This window comes from Vidua macroura, chromosome 25 (assembly GCF_024509145.1).
Source record: "Vidua macroura isolate BioBank_ID:100142 chromosome 25, ASM2450914v1, whole genome shotgun sequence".
In the NCBI taxonomy this organism is placed as follows: Eukaryota; Metazoa; Chordata; class Aves; order Passeriformes; family Viduidae; genus Vidua; species Vidua macroura.
Genome location: NC_071595.1, coordinates 6,842,109 through 6,856,543, shown reverse-complemented (window position 1 = coordinate 6,856,543; position 14,435 = coordinate 6,842,109). Strand labels below are relative to the sequence as shown.

The following is a 14,435-nucleotide window of genomic DNA, read 5'->3' as shown; positions in this document are numbered from 1 at the left end:
TGAGGAAATGTCTCAGGTTGGAAATGGGGCTGTGGTTCTGTCCCACCTGTCAGAGCTGGGGTAGCTCTCTGCTGTTCTCTGGGCAGTTTTCTTTCTCTCTCCCACAGCCAATCCTCCCTCCAGGAGATCTCTTCTGTCCATGGCCACTGAGTGTCCCTGCATGGCTGAGAAAATTCCAGCATCCCATGGGCAGAGGCTGCGCCCAGGGGGAGCAGCCAAGCATTCCTACCTGGATCCAATCTGAGCTCTCCAACACCACAGCAGCCTTATCCACTGCATTCCCAAAGGACAAGAGCTCCATAACCACCCCTGGAGCTCCAGAGGAAAACTCCAGCCTTGTGCAGGATCCTGCTCCAGCAGAAGCACAGCTGGCACTGCAGGAGGGCTGAGCCCCCATGGAATGGGACTGCTGCCAGCACCCTGCCCCACAGCCTGCCAGGGCCTGCTCTGACTCTGCACTGCTTTCTTTGTGCTCTTGCATTTGGAGTTTTCATTTCCCTAGCAAAGAACTGTTATTCCTGCTCCCATATCTTTGCCTGAGAGCCCCTCAATTTCAGAATTACAATAATTCAGAGGGAGGGGGTTTGCATTTCCCATTTCAGGGGAGGCTCCTGCCCTCCTCAGCAGACACCTGTCTGCTCAAACCAAGACAGGCATAAAGACAAGGAAGACATTCCCACAAGTCTCCCTGCTCCAAGGCACAGCCAGGACTGGAAATCCTCCCCATCTTGAGGGCAAACCCCGCTGGGTGTGGGGCAAATCACAGCACACCTCACTCTGCAAAGCTCCTGGGTGAGGTTTGGGTCCCAGCTGGGCTGGTCAGTGCCCCACTTTTGCAGCTCTGCAGTACCGTTCTGAGCAGGGAGCTCAGCTGCCCTTCCTGGATGGCATTCACGTGTGAACACACCTGGACTTCACCTCAGGGCTCTCCCTGCATGTGCAGCTCTCAGATCCCTGCTCTCCCAACATTCCCGCTGCCCCTCCTGCCCTGGCTGTGGCTCCTGGAATGCTGAGCAAACAGCAGCTGAGTGGCAGCAGCAGGAGCCAGCGGCGCTGGGGGGTGACAGCGCTGTCACAGCCACAGCAGCGAGAGTGCTAAACAAACTCCAGAGCAAACAGGGCTGGCGAGGCAAACTCAGTTACAAATGCCAGGGAAAAGTGTGCAGAAATCCAGGCACGGGGCTGCAGCGAACGGATGGGAGGTGGAGCAGAGTCTTTCCGAGTTAAGGTTTGTTATTTTGAGCCATTTGTGTTCTGCTCCACTCCTATTTTGTTCGTTATTTTGGCCTTTCCACTTCCCGTGGCTGTGCCAGCACTGGTAGATTGTTCCAGCCCAGATCGCTGCGAATGTTCCTGCCCCTGGAGCTGCCTGTAGTTCAGTGCTCTGGTTAATCTCACCACTGCCTGGAGCACCAAGGGTTTCCTGTTTCCCCATGAGTTTGCTGAGCGCTGTGGGAAGCACTTTTCCCTGCTGCCCATCCCACAAATCCTGTGCTGTGCCCGAGCAGGGGGTTTGGGTTCATCTCTGGGGTGGTTTAGGGCGGCTGCACATGAAGAACACGAAAACAGGGACTTGGGCATTCCCCCAGGGCTGTCCTCTGCTCCCTGCAGCAATCCTGAGTGCTTCCCTCGTCTCCCGGGGCTTTTCCATGGGAACAGCTTTGCCATGTGCACAGGGAGGCACAGAAGGGATTTTTCCCCACAACTTCAAACCACACGGTGAGACCTCGGCACCGCTGCTGCCTCCTGATCCCAGGGCAGCCAATTCAAACTCCACAAATATTCATGGCCTGGATTCCGCTCCTCAAATTCTGTGTCCCTCCCTCCTTTTGGCTGAAGCGTTTGTTCCCTCTCCCACGAGCTGCTGCTGCAGTGACACCTGGTAATACCTGACTCATTCTGTGTTATCACCCGAGGATAATCCATGGCTCACTCTGGATCTGAAATTTCCCTCCTCTCCACAGAGGAGCCAATCTTCCATGACAAAAAGCTGTTCCCCTTCATCACTTTCAGCCTGGGAGCTGGACCAGGACCAGGGGATTTTACACCTCTCACAGCCTGGGAGTTCTCCAGGCCCAGCCGTGTGTGTTTGGAGTTCCAGGTGGATCACACCTTTCAGGAAGTGTTGCCACACGTTTTTGCTTCCAGGGGATGGCAGGGAGAAGCCCCTGGGCCTCTCCTGCTGACAGAAAAAGGGGATTTATGGCCCATTCCTGCTGCCTTGGGGCACATTTGGAAGCAATAAAACATACCCAGTCCTTCAGCAGCTCCTGGAGGAGCAAAGCTGCATTTGTAGGATGCTGTTTTGTAGGATGGGGTTTGGAGGATTAGGTTTGGAGGATGGTGGTTTTATAGGATGCTGTTTGTAGAATGGTGTTTGTGGGGTGCCGTTTGGAGGATGCTGTTTTTATAGGATGGTGTTTATAGGAGGGTGTTTATAGGATGGTGTTTATAGGATGGTGTTTTTAGGATGGTGTTTTTAGGATGGTGTTTTTAGGATGCTCGGGCTCCTTTGACATGCTGTGCAGACAGGAATTAGATCCTGCTCCAGCCAGGAGAGATTCCTGCCCCAAAAGCAGCATCAGGCAAAGGCAGCTCAGCCTCTGACAGGAACTGGGACCATCCCAGTTGAACTGGGAATTCTGGAGGCAACGCTGGTGGGGGGAATTACAAAACAAATTCTCTTAACTGCCCCAAAATGGCTGTGATTTCAGCTGTGTTAAAATCCTCTTTTCCAGGTTGTTTTCCAGTGCCTCCAGGAGTGTGTGGATCGTGATTACAAACTCTCCAGTGCCGGTGAAATCTGGAGATTTCTTTAACCAAAACCTGAAATTCCCCAGACAAACCCCTGCAGTTCTGGAAAGGCAACTTCAAAGAGCCCCTGATTCCCACAGGGGTGAAGGGTGGTCACAGGAACAACTTCCATGGGAAGGGCTGGAGGAGGATTTTGGAAAAGGGTCTGGAGGGACAGGACACGGGGAATGGGTAAGGCTGGGAGAGCTGGGGGTGCTGCCCTGGAGAGGAGAAGGCTCCAGGGAGAGCTCAGAGCCCCTGCAGGGCCTGAAGGGGCTCCAGGAGAGCTGCAGAGGGACTGGGGACAAGGCCTGCAGGGACAGGAGCCAGGGAATGGCTCCCAGTGCCAGAGGGCAGGGCTGGATGGGAGATTGGGAATTGGGAATTGTTCCCTGGCAGGGTGGGGAGGGGCTGGGCTGGAATTGCCAGAGCAGCTGGGGCTGCCCCTGGATCCCTGGCAGTGCCCAAGGCCAGGCTGGACACTGGGACAGTGGGAGGTGTCCCTGCCAGGGCAGGGGTGGGATGGGATGGGATGGGATGGGATGGGATGGGATGGGATGGGATGGGATGGGATGAGCTTTCCAATCCCTTCCCACCCAAAGCATTCCAGGATTCTCTGCAAAGCTTGAAGGTCCTTCCCACCCAAACCATTCCCAATTCCTGGCTGGCAGACGCGCAGCTCCGGGCTGGGCGCGCCAGGACTCACCACAGAAAGCCTCCTGGAACTTTTGGGTCAGCTTCTCGATGACGCTGTAGCTCTCCACGTAGTCCACGTGCTCGTCCAGGGGCTCGCTGGCCATCTGCCTCAGCGTGCCCATGTCCACCCTGCCCACGCCGATGGCGAAGATCTCGATGCCCGCGGCCCTGGCCCGGGCGGACGCGTCCTGCACCCCGTCCTGGGGCCGGCCGTCGGTCACCACGATGGCCACCTGCAGCGGGGAGGGACGGCTGGGAGGGCACTGCTATCCTCGCTCATATTCCCCCAGTGCTGGTGGAACCGGCGGGGTAGGAGGGAAGGGTTTGCGTTTCTAAAATTAAGGGAAAAGGGAATCCCACCAGATTTTCCCATTCTTTGGAGATCACACAAACCGTGTTGTTTTTTTTTTTTTTTGAGGTGGAATTCGTTTCTTTCCAAGCTGGAAAAGTTAAACTGCCAGGGATTGAATGGTTTCACCAAGGAAGAAGTGCCAGGGATTGAATGGTTTCACCAAGGGACAAGTGCCAGGGATTGATGGTTTCACCAACTGCTGCATCCCCCTCTAAGGAAACTGAATTAAAATTTGTTTTTTAATTTAAAGGAACTTGAGCTCAAGCCAAACTAAAGATCTTCAGGGACACTCAGGACAAGCCCAGCTGAGTGTGGGGCTTCACAGCATATCAGAAAATGCCATGGAAATGTGAGATGAAGGCTTCATCCCATTTATAGGTGGAGGAGCTGAAGGATGGAACTGAAACCATCTCCATGGGGAGAGAGGAGAAGAGGCCCAAGGTCACGCTGCGGGTCAGGGCCTGCCAGGATTTGTGATTCTCTGTTCCAAAATAAACAGCAGGGATTAAACCCCACCCCTGCTAACCCCAGCATTAAAGTGGCAGCTGGTTTAAGTGGGGACTGGATTTCAGCTTGGATTAAATGGTGCCCTGAACCAGTTAAAAGCCTCCCAGAGTCCTGCTCCTTGTTTGTCCCTTTTCCTCTTTATTTTTCTTCTGAAAAAGACTATGTCACAAGACCTGAATTCTTGCTCTTTGCCAATTCTTCTGCCCCTGCCACTTTTCCTTACAACTGATTTATTGTGACACCACTGCCGACTCCAAAGGAATGGCTTGGGCTGGAATACAGAATGGGGAAAGAGCTTCCCCTCTGGAAAAAAACAGGAGAAACGGGAAGAATGTGGCGCTCTACAATCTCATTTCAGCTGTTTATTTGCACTTCTTAAAGGATGCACAATTAAAAATTCCCAGGAGCATCATAATTCTGCAACTGGTGCTCCCAAGGGGGAAAAAATAAACAAATTCAAGCCTTGTTCTTCTAGCGTGGCAAAAGCAAGGCAAGGCTGCACCTGTGGCAGGTGTGGGGGGAATGGGTGTGCCCGAGGAGCCCCGGGGTTCTCCTGGGGCGGGAGGGGATCCATCCGTGCAGTGGAGCCTTTTGCCAGGAGAGAGAGCCCTCGGCTCAGCCTCAGCTCCAGCTCCAGCCGGGCTGCTCCGCCTGAGCAGCGCCCGCAGCGCCGCCCGGGGCTGCCGAGGAGAGGAGGAGAGCCCTCAAAGCCCGGCTGGCAGGAACCAGGGGAGGTATCAAATCGGGGATCAGAGGCGTTATCAAATCAGGGAATGAGAGGCGTTATCAAATCGGGGATCAGAGGCGGTATCAAATCAGGGGATGAGAGGAGTTATCAAATCAGGGATCAGAGGAGTTATCAAATCAGGGATCAGAGGAGTTATCAAATCAGGGAATGAGAGGAGTTATCAAATCAGGGATCAGAGGCATTATCAAATCAGGGAATGAGAGGAGTTATCAAATCAAGGAATGAGAGGAGTTATCAAATCAGGGACCAGAGGCGTTATCAAATCAGGGATCAGAGGCGTTATCAAATCAGGGAATGAGAGGCGTTATCAAATCAGGGATCAGAGGAGTTATCAAATCAGGGATCAGAGGAGTTATCAAATCAGGGAATGAGAGGAGTTATCAAATCAGGGACTAGAGGAGTTATCAAATCAGGGATCAGAGGCATTATCAAATCAGGGAATGACAGGAGTTATCAAATCAGGGACCAGAGGAGTTATCAAATCAGGGACCAGAGGAGTTATCAAATCAGGGAATGAGAGGCGTTATCAAATCAGGGATCAGAGGAGTTATCAAATCAGGGACCAGAGGAGTTATCAAATCAGGGATCAGAGGCGGTATCAAATCAGGGAATGAGAGGAGTTATCAAATCAGGGATCAAAGGAGTTATCAAATCAGGGATCAGAGGCATTATCAAATCAAGGAATGAGAGGAGTTATCAAATCAGGGACTAGAGGAGTTATCAAATCAGGGATCAGAGGCGTTATCAAATCAGGGATCAGAGGCGTTATCAAATCAGGGATCAGAGGAGTTATTAAATCAGGGATCAGAGGAGTTATCAAATCAGGGATCAGAGGCGGTATCAAATCAGGGAATGAGAGGAGTTATCAAATCAGGGACTAGAGGAGTTATCAAATCAGGGATCAGAGGCATTATCAAATCAGGGATCAGAGGAGTTATCAAATCAGGGATCAGAGGCGTTATCAAATCAGGGATCAGAGGAGTTATTAAATCAGGGATCAGAGGAGTTATCAAATCAGGGACCAGAGGAGTTATCAAATCAGGGATCAGAGGCGTTATCAAATCAGGGACCATACCCTGCCAGCAGGTCCTGCCAGCAGCCGTGTGTCCTCCTGCAATTCTCTTCCTAAATTGAGAAATTCTCCAGGTTTTATCAGCTCCTCTCCATCTTCAGCTAAGCCCGAGCCCAGATAAACCCAAGCCCTGATAAGCCAGAGCCCAGATAAACCCCAGATGGGGTGGGGCTGCGGCATCCACACCTGGATGTGATGGAAAGATCCTCATAATGCCTCTGTGTGGAAATCTGCCATAAAGGACCCAAAATTCACATTGCTTTCTTGGAGAAAACAAATCTTCTGGATACAGAGTCAGGATTGGGAATTAACCAGAGAACCCATGGGGAAAATGAACGTAACAGTGAGAGGAAGCCAGGGGACCTCTCTGTGACAGCCTGACAGAAAGAGTGTAAAAATATCTCTTAATATCACATTTGGTTAACCCAATCATCAGGAAATCCTGTTTTGTTCCTAGGATTCCTACCATAGGTATTTTCCCTGCATCCAGCCTGAGCCAATGTGAAAAAATATCCTTTTTTATTATTATTATTTTCACACCTACCTCCAAATTATTTGCAGTCAGAGGATCTCTGTAATTCCCTGTCAGTGAAAAAGCTGAGTCCTGGTGTGGGCCTGGTTTGGGAAAGGCTTGGAGGGAAGGAGCAGCCTCTGGATCCTGGGGAGGCTGGCACTGCTCAGCCTTGTGAGGGGAATTATGAAAAGGTGAAGCTTCTGCTGCATCCAACAGCTGAATTTTGCCCTGATCCTCAGTTTTACCCTGGGAAAACTCAGAAATTTTGCTTTTCAAGGTCAAACCTTTTGCTCAATTAACCAGCAGCTTTCCCTGTGAATTCCTGACATGCTGGATCCCTCATCCTTCTGTCAGACAGAAATCCCACGTGGTCTGATATAGTTTATTCCTGGTTATCTCAGACACCCGAGCATTCCTGAGCATTCCTTGGCATTCCCAGGTATTCCCAGCCCAGGCTGGCGTTTCCCGCCGATCCCGCAGCTAATGAGGGAGTGATGGCTCATTATGCCCTGGGAACGTGATGTTCCTGCAGAGCTCCAAGGAGAATGGGCAGAAAGCTGCATAAAGCCCTGGATTTGCTCAGCAATTTGCCAATTTATTTGTTCTTCCCTAAAAAAAATAAGGTGAAAGTAATTGGGCTCCCCGCGGGTTTTGAGGAAGGTGGGAGCAGGTTTGTCTCGGAGCTCCTCCAGAAACAAATTGTGCTTTTCCCTGCCCGGGGGTGGCATTTGCTGCACAAAGCAGGAGCAAAGCACCGTGTGATGTTTTGGGATGCTGACAACCAGATTTGCACGAGGATTTGTTGGATTTCTGCTGTGGGAATGAGCAAAGACCGTGTCCGGTGTTTCTGGAAGCTTCACCTCCCTAAATCCCCGTATGACCTGTTCCTCCTCCCAGGCGGGGGATGGGGTCACCCTGAGCAGAAGGGAGAAGCTGGCTGGACTTCAAGGCAGAGCAAAAAGAGAAAAAAATAACCAGGGAACCAAGAACACAACGGGCCTTGGAGTTTTCCACCTTGCAGACATTGAAAAGCCACCCGGGCATGGTCCTGGGCAGCCCCTCTGGAGCTCAGGGTCAGCTCCAGAGACCCCTCCCAACCTCCTCCTGTGATTCTGCCTCTTGGATCAGCTCCGGAGTGGAAGGCAAGAGGGAAAGCAAGGAGTGATTTCCTTTCCCCCTCCTTTTTTTTTAATGCCTTAGATAAGTCATTCCAAAGCTCACTGCTCCCAGCTCTTCCAGCTGTCCAGGAAAGGAGGTGCCGGGGAGACACTGGAAATCCAGGATAGTTTGTTCCACACATCCAGAGGTGACAGGGAACAGCAAGGCTCGGGGGAGCTGCCTGGCAGCAGGAAAAGAGTGCACGAGGAGAGGGATGGTGAACGGCGTGGAAGAGATTCCGGGGATGAGGATCAGCACTTTCATGGACAGCTCAGTGGAAATGTCTCTCCAATCTGCAGGAGTGGCCAATGCTGTGTGTAATTGTCAGACTGCATTTAGAACAAGAACTGAGACTAAGACTGAATACGTTATAATGAGTTTTGTATTTTCTTTCACTAAGCCCCAAAGATGAGCTTCTTTCTCAAGAAGAATTGAGAGGTTTGAACCTCCCAGAGATTTTTCAAGAACTGAGAGATTTGAAGCTCCCGTAAGTTTTCTAGAATTGAGAGGCTGGAACTCCCCAGATTCCAAGAAGAGTTGAGAGGTTTGAACCTCTCAGAGGATTCCAAACAGAATCAAGAAGTTTGAACCTCTTGGAGGTTTCCAAGAACTGAGAGGTTTGAACCTCCCAGAGGTTTCCAAAAGGAGTTGAGAGGTTTGAACTTACCAAAGGGTTCCAATAACTGAGAGGTTTGAACCTCCCAGATGTTTCCAAGAAGAGTGGAGATATTTGAACCTCCCAGAGGTCTTCAAGAATTGAGAGGTTTGAACCTCTCAGAGGTTTCCAAGAACTGAGGGATTTGCACCTCCCAGGGGTTTCCAAGAAGAACTGAGAGGCGTGAACTTCCCGGAGGTTTTCAAACCTCCGGTTTGCACCTCCCAGCGGTTTTCCACCTGCAACGATCAACCCCCACGTGTCCACACACAACCAAAACCCAGAAAAAAAAAAAAAAAATCATCTTTCTGCTTATCCCAACCACTCCACGATGAGTCCCAAGCAAGGAGCTGGAGGAGCCGGACCCTTTTTTACCTTCTTGAAGTTGGGCGCGCTGCCCCTGCCGCCCTCGGCGGCGCCGAAGACGCGGCTGATGGCAAACTGGATGGCCAGGCCCGTCATGGTGCCCGTGGAGAGCGGCTGGATCCTGCGCACGGCCTGCAGCAGGGCCGCCTTGCTCTGGGGGCCCTGCAGGGGCAGCTCGCTGCGCACGGCGCTGGCGTAGTTGATGACGCCCACGCGGGTGGCGTTGGGGCCCACGTCCAGCGCCTCGATCACGCGCGACACGAACACCTTGATCTTCTCAAACTCGTGCGGCCGCACGCTGCGCGAGCTGTCGATGATGAACACCAGGTCCGTGGGCTTGGTCCTGCACAGGGTGCCTGGGGACGGCAGGGACGGAGGGGAAATCAAAGGGAGAGAAGGAAAAGTGTCAAAGGAAAAGTGTCCCGGGAGGGAGAGGTCGGTGCTGGTAAAGCAGCGCCGGGCGGAGAGGAGCTGCAGGTTTCAGTCCTTTCTCTGTTTCACAGCTTTAGCCGGATATTTAAAATGTTCTTTGTGCTTTTCTAGGGAAGCACCTTTAGGAAAGCAGAGTTCCTGGGGAGCGACATGGACTTGTGGTGAGCAGGGTGTCCCTTGTCACCCCAGGCTGCCTCTGAGGGCTGCAGGAAACCTCATCCACCTAGGGAAGCATGGAGAGAAGGAGGGAAGCACGGAAGGAAGCACGGAAGGAAGCACGGAAGGACGGACGGAAGGGAGGGAGGGAGGGAGGGAGGGAGGGAGGGAGGGAGGGAGGGAGGGAGGGAGGGAGGGAGGGAGGGAGGGAGGGAGGGAGGGAGGGAGGAAGGAAGGAAGGAAGGAAGGAAGGAAGGAAGGAAGGAAGGAAGGAAGGAAGGAAGGAAGGAAGGAAGGAAGGAAGGAAGGAAGGAAGGAAGGAAGGAAGGAAGGAAGGAAGGAAGGAAGGAAGGAAGGAAGGAAGGAAGGAAGGAAGGAAGGAAGGAAGGAAGGAAGGAAGGAAGGAAGGAAGGAAGGAAGGAAGGAAGGAAGGAAGGAAGGAAGGAAGGAAGGAAGGAAGGAAGGAAGGAAGGAAGGAAGGAAGGAAGGAAGGAAGGAAGGAAGGAGGGATAAAGCTGTGGGCCGAAACCTGAGCTGCATTTCTGCATCCAAGAAAAGGCTGGAAAGGGATTAACTGCACCTCAGATAACCAATCCCCACGGGTATCTGTTAATGGGAATGGACCCAGAACAACACTCAGCAATCAGCTGGGATTGGGAACAACATTCCCAGGTTAAGGGTTAACATCCCCAGCACAACAGGAGCCAGACCCCTGTTCCCCAGTGATGGCAACAAGAATAAACCCCAGAAACAGCACAGAGCTGGTTCACATCTGTCAGGGGGAAACAACAGAGAAATCTGGAACCCATAACTGATAATTAATAAGAGGTAATTAATCTCTACAGCCCCATGAATACCCACAGTGAAAAGGAGAGGCTATAAACAGGAGGCATCAGCAATGCAGCAAACTGAATGATTGTTATTATTATTATTATTATTATTATTTAAATTTCTCACTTTCATGCCATTTTCCATCTTCATTTTCAGCTGTGGCAAGACATAAAAAAGAGGCCTGGTGTTTTTCATGATTTCCTAAATGGATGGCCCCATTTCCCCCAGCAGATCTATGGCATCCTGTCCTTTTTAATTTTTTTCTCCTCATTTAGCCTGTCTCTGTCAAGTGCTCTGTTACTATTTTATTTCTGCAGGGCCCAGGGAGTTCCTGTCATAAAGGAGATTTCTGTGGACAGATTTTTAAATGTGAGCTTTTGGGCCAACAAATCTGCACCAAATGATGGCATAAATATTACAGCTGGTCCTCAGTGTGAGATCTAACGGGGCTTTCAGACTTTGAGGCAGATAAAAATAAATACTCAGTGATGGATCCGTAAAGGAAATAATCAGGTTTGTTTCCTGAGAGGCATCGGGGCTGAATCTGCTCCAGAAAGGTCTGGGAGGGCAGGAGCAAAGCAGGCAGTGGTCACTTTGTCAGGAGCTCTAATTCCCACTAAAATCCAATTTAACATTTTCCCATATGGATGAATTTCATTTTCCCCCCATAATTCACTGCAGAGGAGGAAAACTCCCAGGGAGATCCATCTGCAGCACTGGAAATCCCTCTTCCAGGGGTTGCTGGTGCCCAGTTTACAGGTGAGAAATGAAGGTCAAGGGAAAGGCTCAATTAATTCCTCCAGAAATAAAACACAAATCCCCCTTTGTGCTGATGAATCATCCCTGGATTTAGTGACAAACTAAGCAGGAAAAGTTATTTTATTTCCCTAAGAACAGCTGGAGCCAATAGAAAATTTTAAGTCTATGTATTTTATTTATTCCTGCTCTGTGATTTGACCCTAAATAACATTTTTAAGCTCTTTTTATGAGAGTGGAGTTTATTTCAGAGAAGGAAAGAGTAAAGAAGGGGTATCAGGTGGGAGATTTTTGGGATTTCAGCCACAGTCAGGGTCTGCAGGACAGGCCCATTCTCTCCAGGAGGTGACAGTCACTTGCTCTGATTGACACCTTGACTCAGCATAGTTTAGTTAAAACTGGGATTAAACCAGAAATAAAACCTTCCTCTATATTTACAAACACCCACACTAGGAATTATTCAGGAATAGCTGAATTAATGCTGACTGCAGCAGAAAATTCCTCTCAGGGCATCTTTGCCATGTCCATTAAACCCTGGGGGAACAGCGCAGTAGCCCAGGACTAAAAAGGGTTTATTTTAGAGAGCTGACTGCTCACAGCAAGGCTGAGCTCAGTCACTGCTCTGTTTCCCGACTTTGCACAGCAAAGAGAACCCTCCTTTCCCAAATTCCTGAGGAGAAAGGGCTCCGTTTATCTGAAATCCCCCCTCCCTCAGCCCCAGGTAGCTCTGCAGTCACTGTCACACCTGCACAGCTCGGGCTGCCCATGGCTGTGGGCGAGACATCATCACCACGCTGTCCAAACATTTTCAATTCCCGCAAGTCTGGCCTTGCAGCCGAGTTTGCCTCTCCTGCAGTGATTTCTGGAGAAATCCAGAAATCCTTGGGCTGCCTGGAGCCCGGGGAAGGGCAGAGATGCTCCTGAGGACCAGACCCCCCCCTTCCCTGGGTGTCCATCCCTGGCCCGGGTGTCCATCCTTTCCTGGGTGTCCATCCCTGCTCTGTGTGTCCCTCTCTTCCCTGGGTGTCCCTCTCTTCCCTGTGTGTCCATCCCTTTCCTGGGTGTCCATCCCTGCCCTGTGTGTCCATCCCTGCCCTGGGTGTCCATCCCTTCCCTGTGTGTCCATCCTTTCCTGGGTGTCCATCCCTGCCCTGGGTGTCCATCTCTTCCCTGGGTGTCCATCCTTTCCTGGGTGTCCATCCCTGGCCCGGGTGTCCCTCTCTTCCCTGTGTGTCCATCCCTGCCCTGTGTGTCCATCCTTTCCTGTGTGTCCATCCCTTCCCCGGGTGTCCCTCTCTTCCCTGTGTGTCCATCCCTGCCCTGTGTGTCCATCCTTTCCTGGGTGTCCATCCCTTCCCTGCATGTCCATCCTTTCCTGCGTGTCCATCCTTTCCTGGGTGTCCATCCCTTCCCTGCATGTCCATCCTTTCCTGCGTGTCCATCCTTTCCTGGGTGTCCAGCCCTTGCTGCACTCGTTCCAGGCTGGGGTTTGGAGCCATGCAAGCTGCAGAGCAGGGAGCTCACCTGCTCCTGGCTGCCCTACTGCCCACCCGGGAGCCAGGCAGAGCAGGATTTCGCTCAGGAACAGACGAAGGAAATCCAAGGAAAGTCCCGTTCCCAGCAACCCGACCCAGACCTCCTGCTCGGGAGGTGACCCCGGGTGCCCGGCCAGGTCCTGCTCCAGCCCCTCTGGAGCTGGAGAGGGGAGGGAAGGCAGAGCCCTTGTTCCACCCGGGCCTCCTCCAGCCCCAAGGGGTGACCCGGGGCCACCCGCGCTGTCCCCACAGGAGCCATCCCAGCCCTAGGTCCCGCTGCCTTGGGGACACACTGGACACAGCTCCTGCACTTCCCCGGCTGCTGCTGGGCATTCCCTCCCCTTCCCCGTCCCCAGCGCCAGGCCGGAGGCACAGAGGGACCCCCAGCCCTCCCAGCCCTCCCCAGCCCCCGGTCCCCACTCACCGCGGGGCTGCGGAGGGGCCCCGCAGGTGCCCGGGCTGTGCAGGAGCAGCAGCAGCGAGAGCAGCAGGGCGCAGCAAATCCTGGCCATGGCTGAGCCGGGCTGGGAGTGCGGGGCAGAGCGCTGGCCCCGAGTATTAACCTGCCCTTCTGCGGAGGCTCCGAGCCAGCCCCTGACACGGCGGGGCCGGGGGGGGCAGCGAGGGGAGAGGGGCAGGAAGAAGGAGCAGGAGGAGATGCTGCTCCAGGGTGGGGAGGGGGCGATGCCCAGCCCTGCCCCCAGCCCCCCACAATGGCCCCATTGCTGCTGAGGGCACGGGGAGCTCTGGAGGAGCGGGGGAAGGTGGGGAATGCGGGGCTGGAACAGTGGCACCACTGAGAGCAGCCCTGGGTGGGGCTGGACGGCAGCGGCCGCTGCCCGCAGAGCTGCGCAGGGCCGGGGGTGCCAGCGAGGGGACAGCGGCGGCGACACGCGGGTCCCCTCTCAGTGCCCGCTGTGCCAGGGGCAGGACAGCATCCTGTGGCATCAGGGGCTTCGCTCAGAGCAGCAGCGGAGAGAGCATCAGGAAAGCAAAGGGGCTTTGTGTCCTTCCCCTCGTGTCCTTCCCCTGTCAGAGCCCAGCGAGGGGACAGCGGCGGCGACACGCGGGTCCCCTCTCAGTCCCGCTGTGCCAGGGGCAGGGCTGGACGTCACTTTGGGATCCCTGCCTTGGGGGAAGGCTCAGAGCAGCAGCGCAGAGAGGCACAGGAAAGCAGAGGGATGGGGGTGGCAGGCTTGTGTCCCTCCTGCAGAGCCCAGCGAGGGGACAGCGGCGGCGACACGCGGGTCCCCTGCCAGTGCCCGCTGTGCCAGGGGCAGGACAGCACCCTGTGGCAGCAGGGGCTTCGCTCAGAGCAGCGGCAGCGGACAGAGGCTCGGGAAAGCAGAGGAGGGTTTGGGAGCACGGGTGACGATCCGGGGTGCAGAAGAATTTTCCTGCAGGAACGGGCGCTCCTCTGTGCGGCTGAGCCCCTGTGAGCAGAGCGGGCTCCAGAGCCCACAGCAGACAAACGGGAGAGGCGGGGGACGGACAGACAGACAGACAGACAGCTGAGGGGTTTGAGCTGGCAGTGCAGCGTTCAGCTCCGCACACACGAGGGAGATGCAGCTCCTGCCAGAACCCAACGGTCTCAATCAGCCACCAAGGCTGAGGGTGCTGCAAATGAGGCGAAATCCGATGTTTCCTTTGTGGAGGAGCAGCAGGGAGATTTGGTAGCCGGGAAAGAGAGATTTAATGATGGTTTTGTCACAAAGCAATGCATCTTTTTCTGTTTTTTTTTTAACGACTGTTTTACATTGCCGTCACTTGATTAAAGCCCTGCTCCTCGCATGAATTAGGTTCTGCTCACCTTTTCCTGCAGCACGTCCTTGGATCCCTCATCCATTTAATCTGCATTGTGTGA

The 14,435-nt window shown here is 53.3% G+C and overlaps 1 protein-coding gene across 1 annotated transcript in view; it reads right to left on the bottom strand.

The window, feature by feature from the left end:
- Window positions 1–13,154, bottom strand: part of MATN1 (matrilin 1) — a 36,184-nt gene extending 23,030 nt beyond the window's left edge. The window contains exons 1-3 of the mRNA XM_053999110.1: window positions 12,996–13,154; window positions 8,871–9,217; window positions 3,500–3,722 (exon numbers count right to left, since the gene is read on the bottom strand). Coding sequence (XP_053855085.1) covers window positions 3,500–3,722; window positions 8,871–9,217; window positions 12,996–13,083 — 658 coding nt within the window. The 5' untranslated portion in view covers window positions 13,084–13,154. The remainder of the gene's footprint in view (window positions 1–3,499; window positions 3,723–8,870; window positions 9,218–12,995) is intronic.
- Between the last annotated feature and the right edge of the window lie 1,281 nt (window positions 13,155–14,435).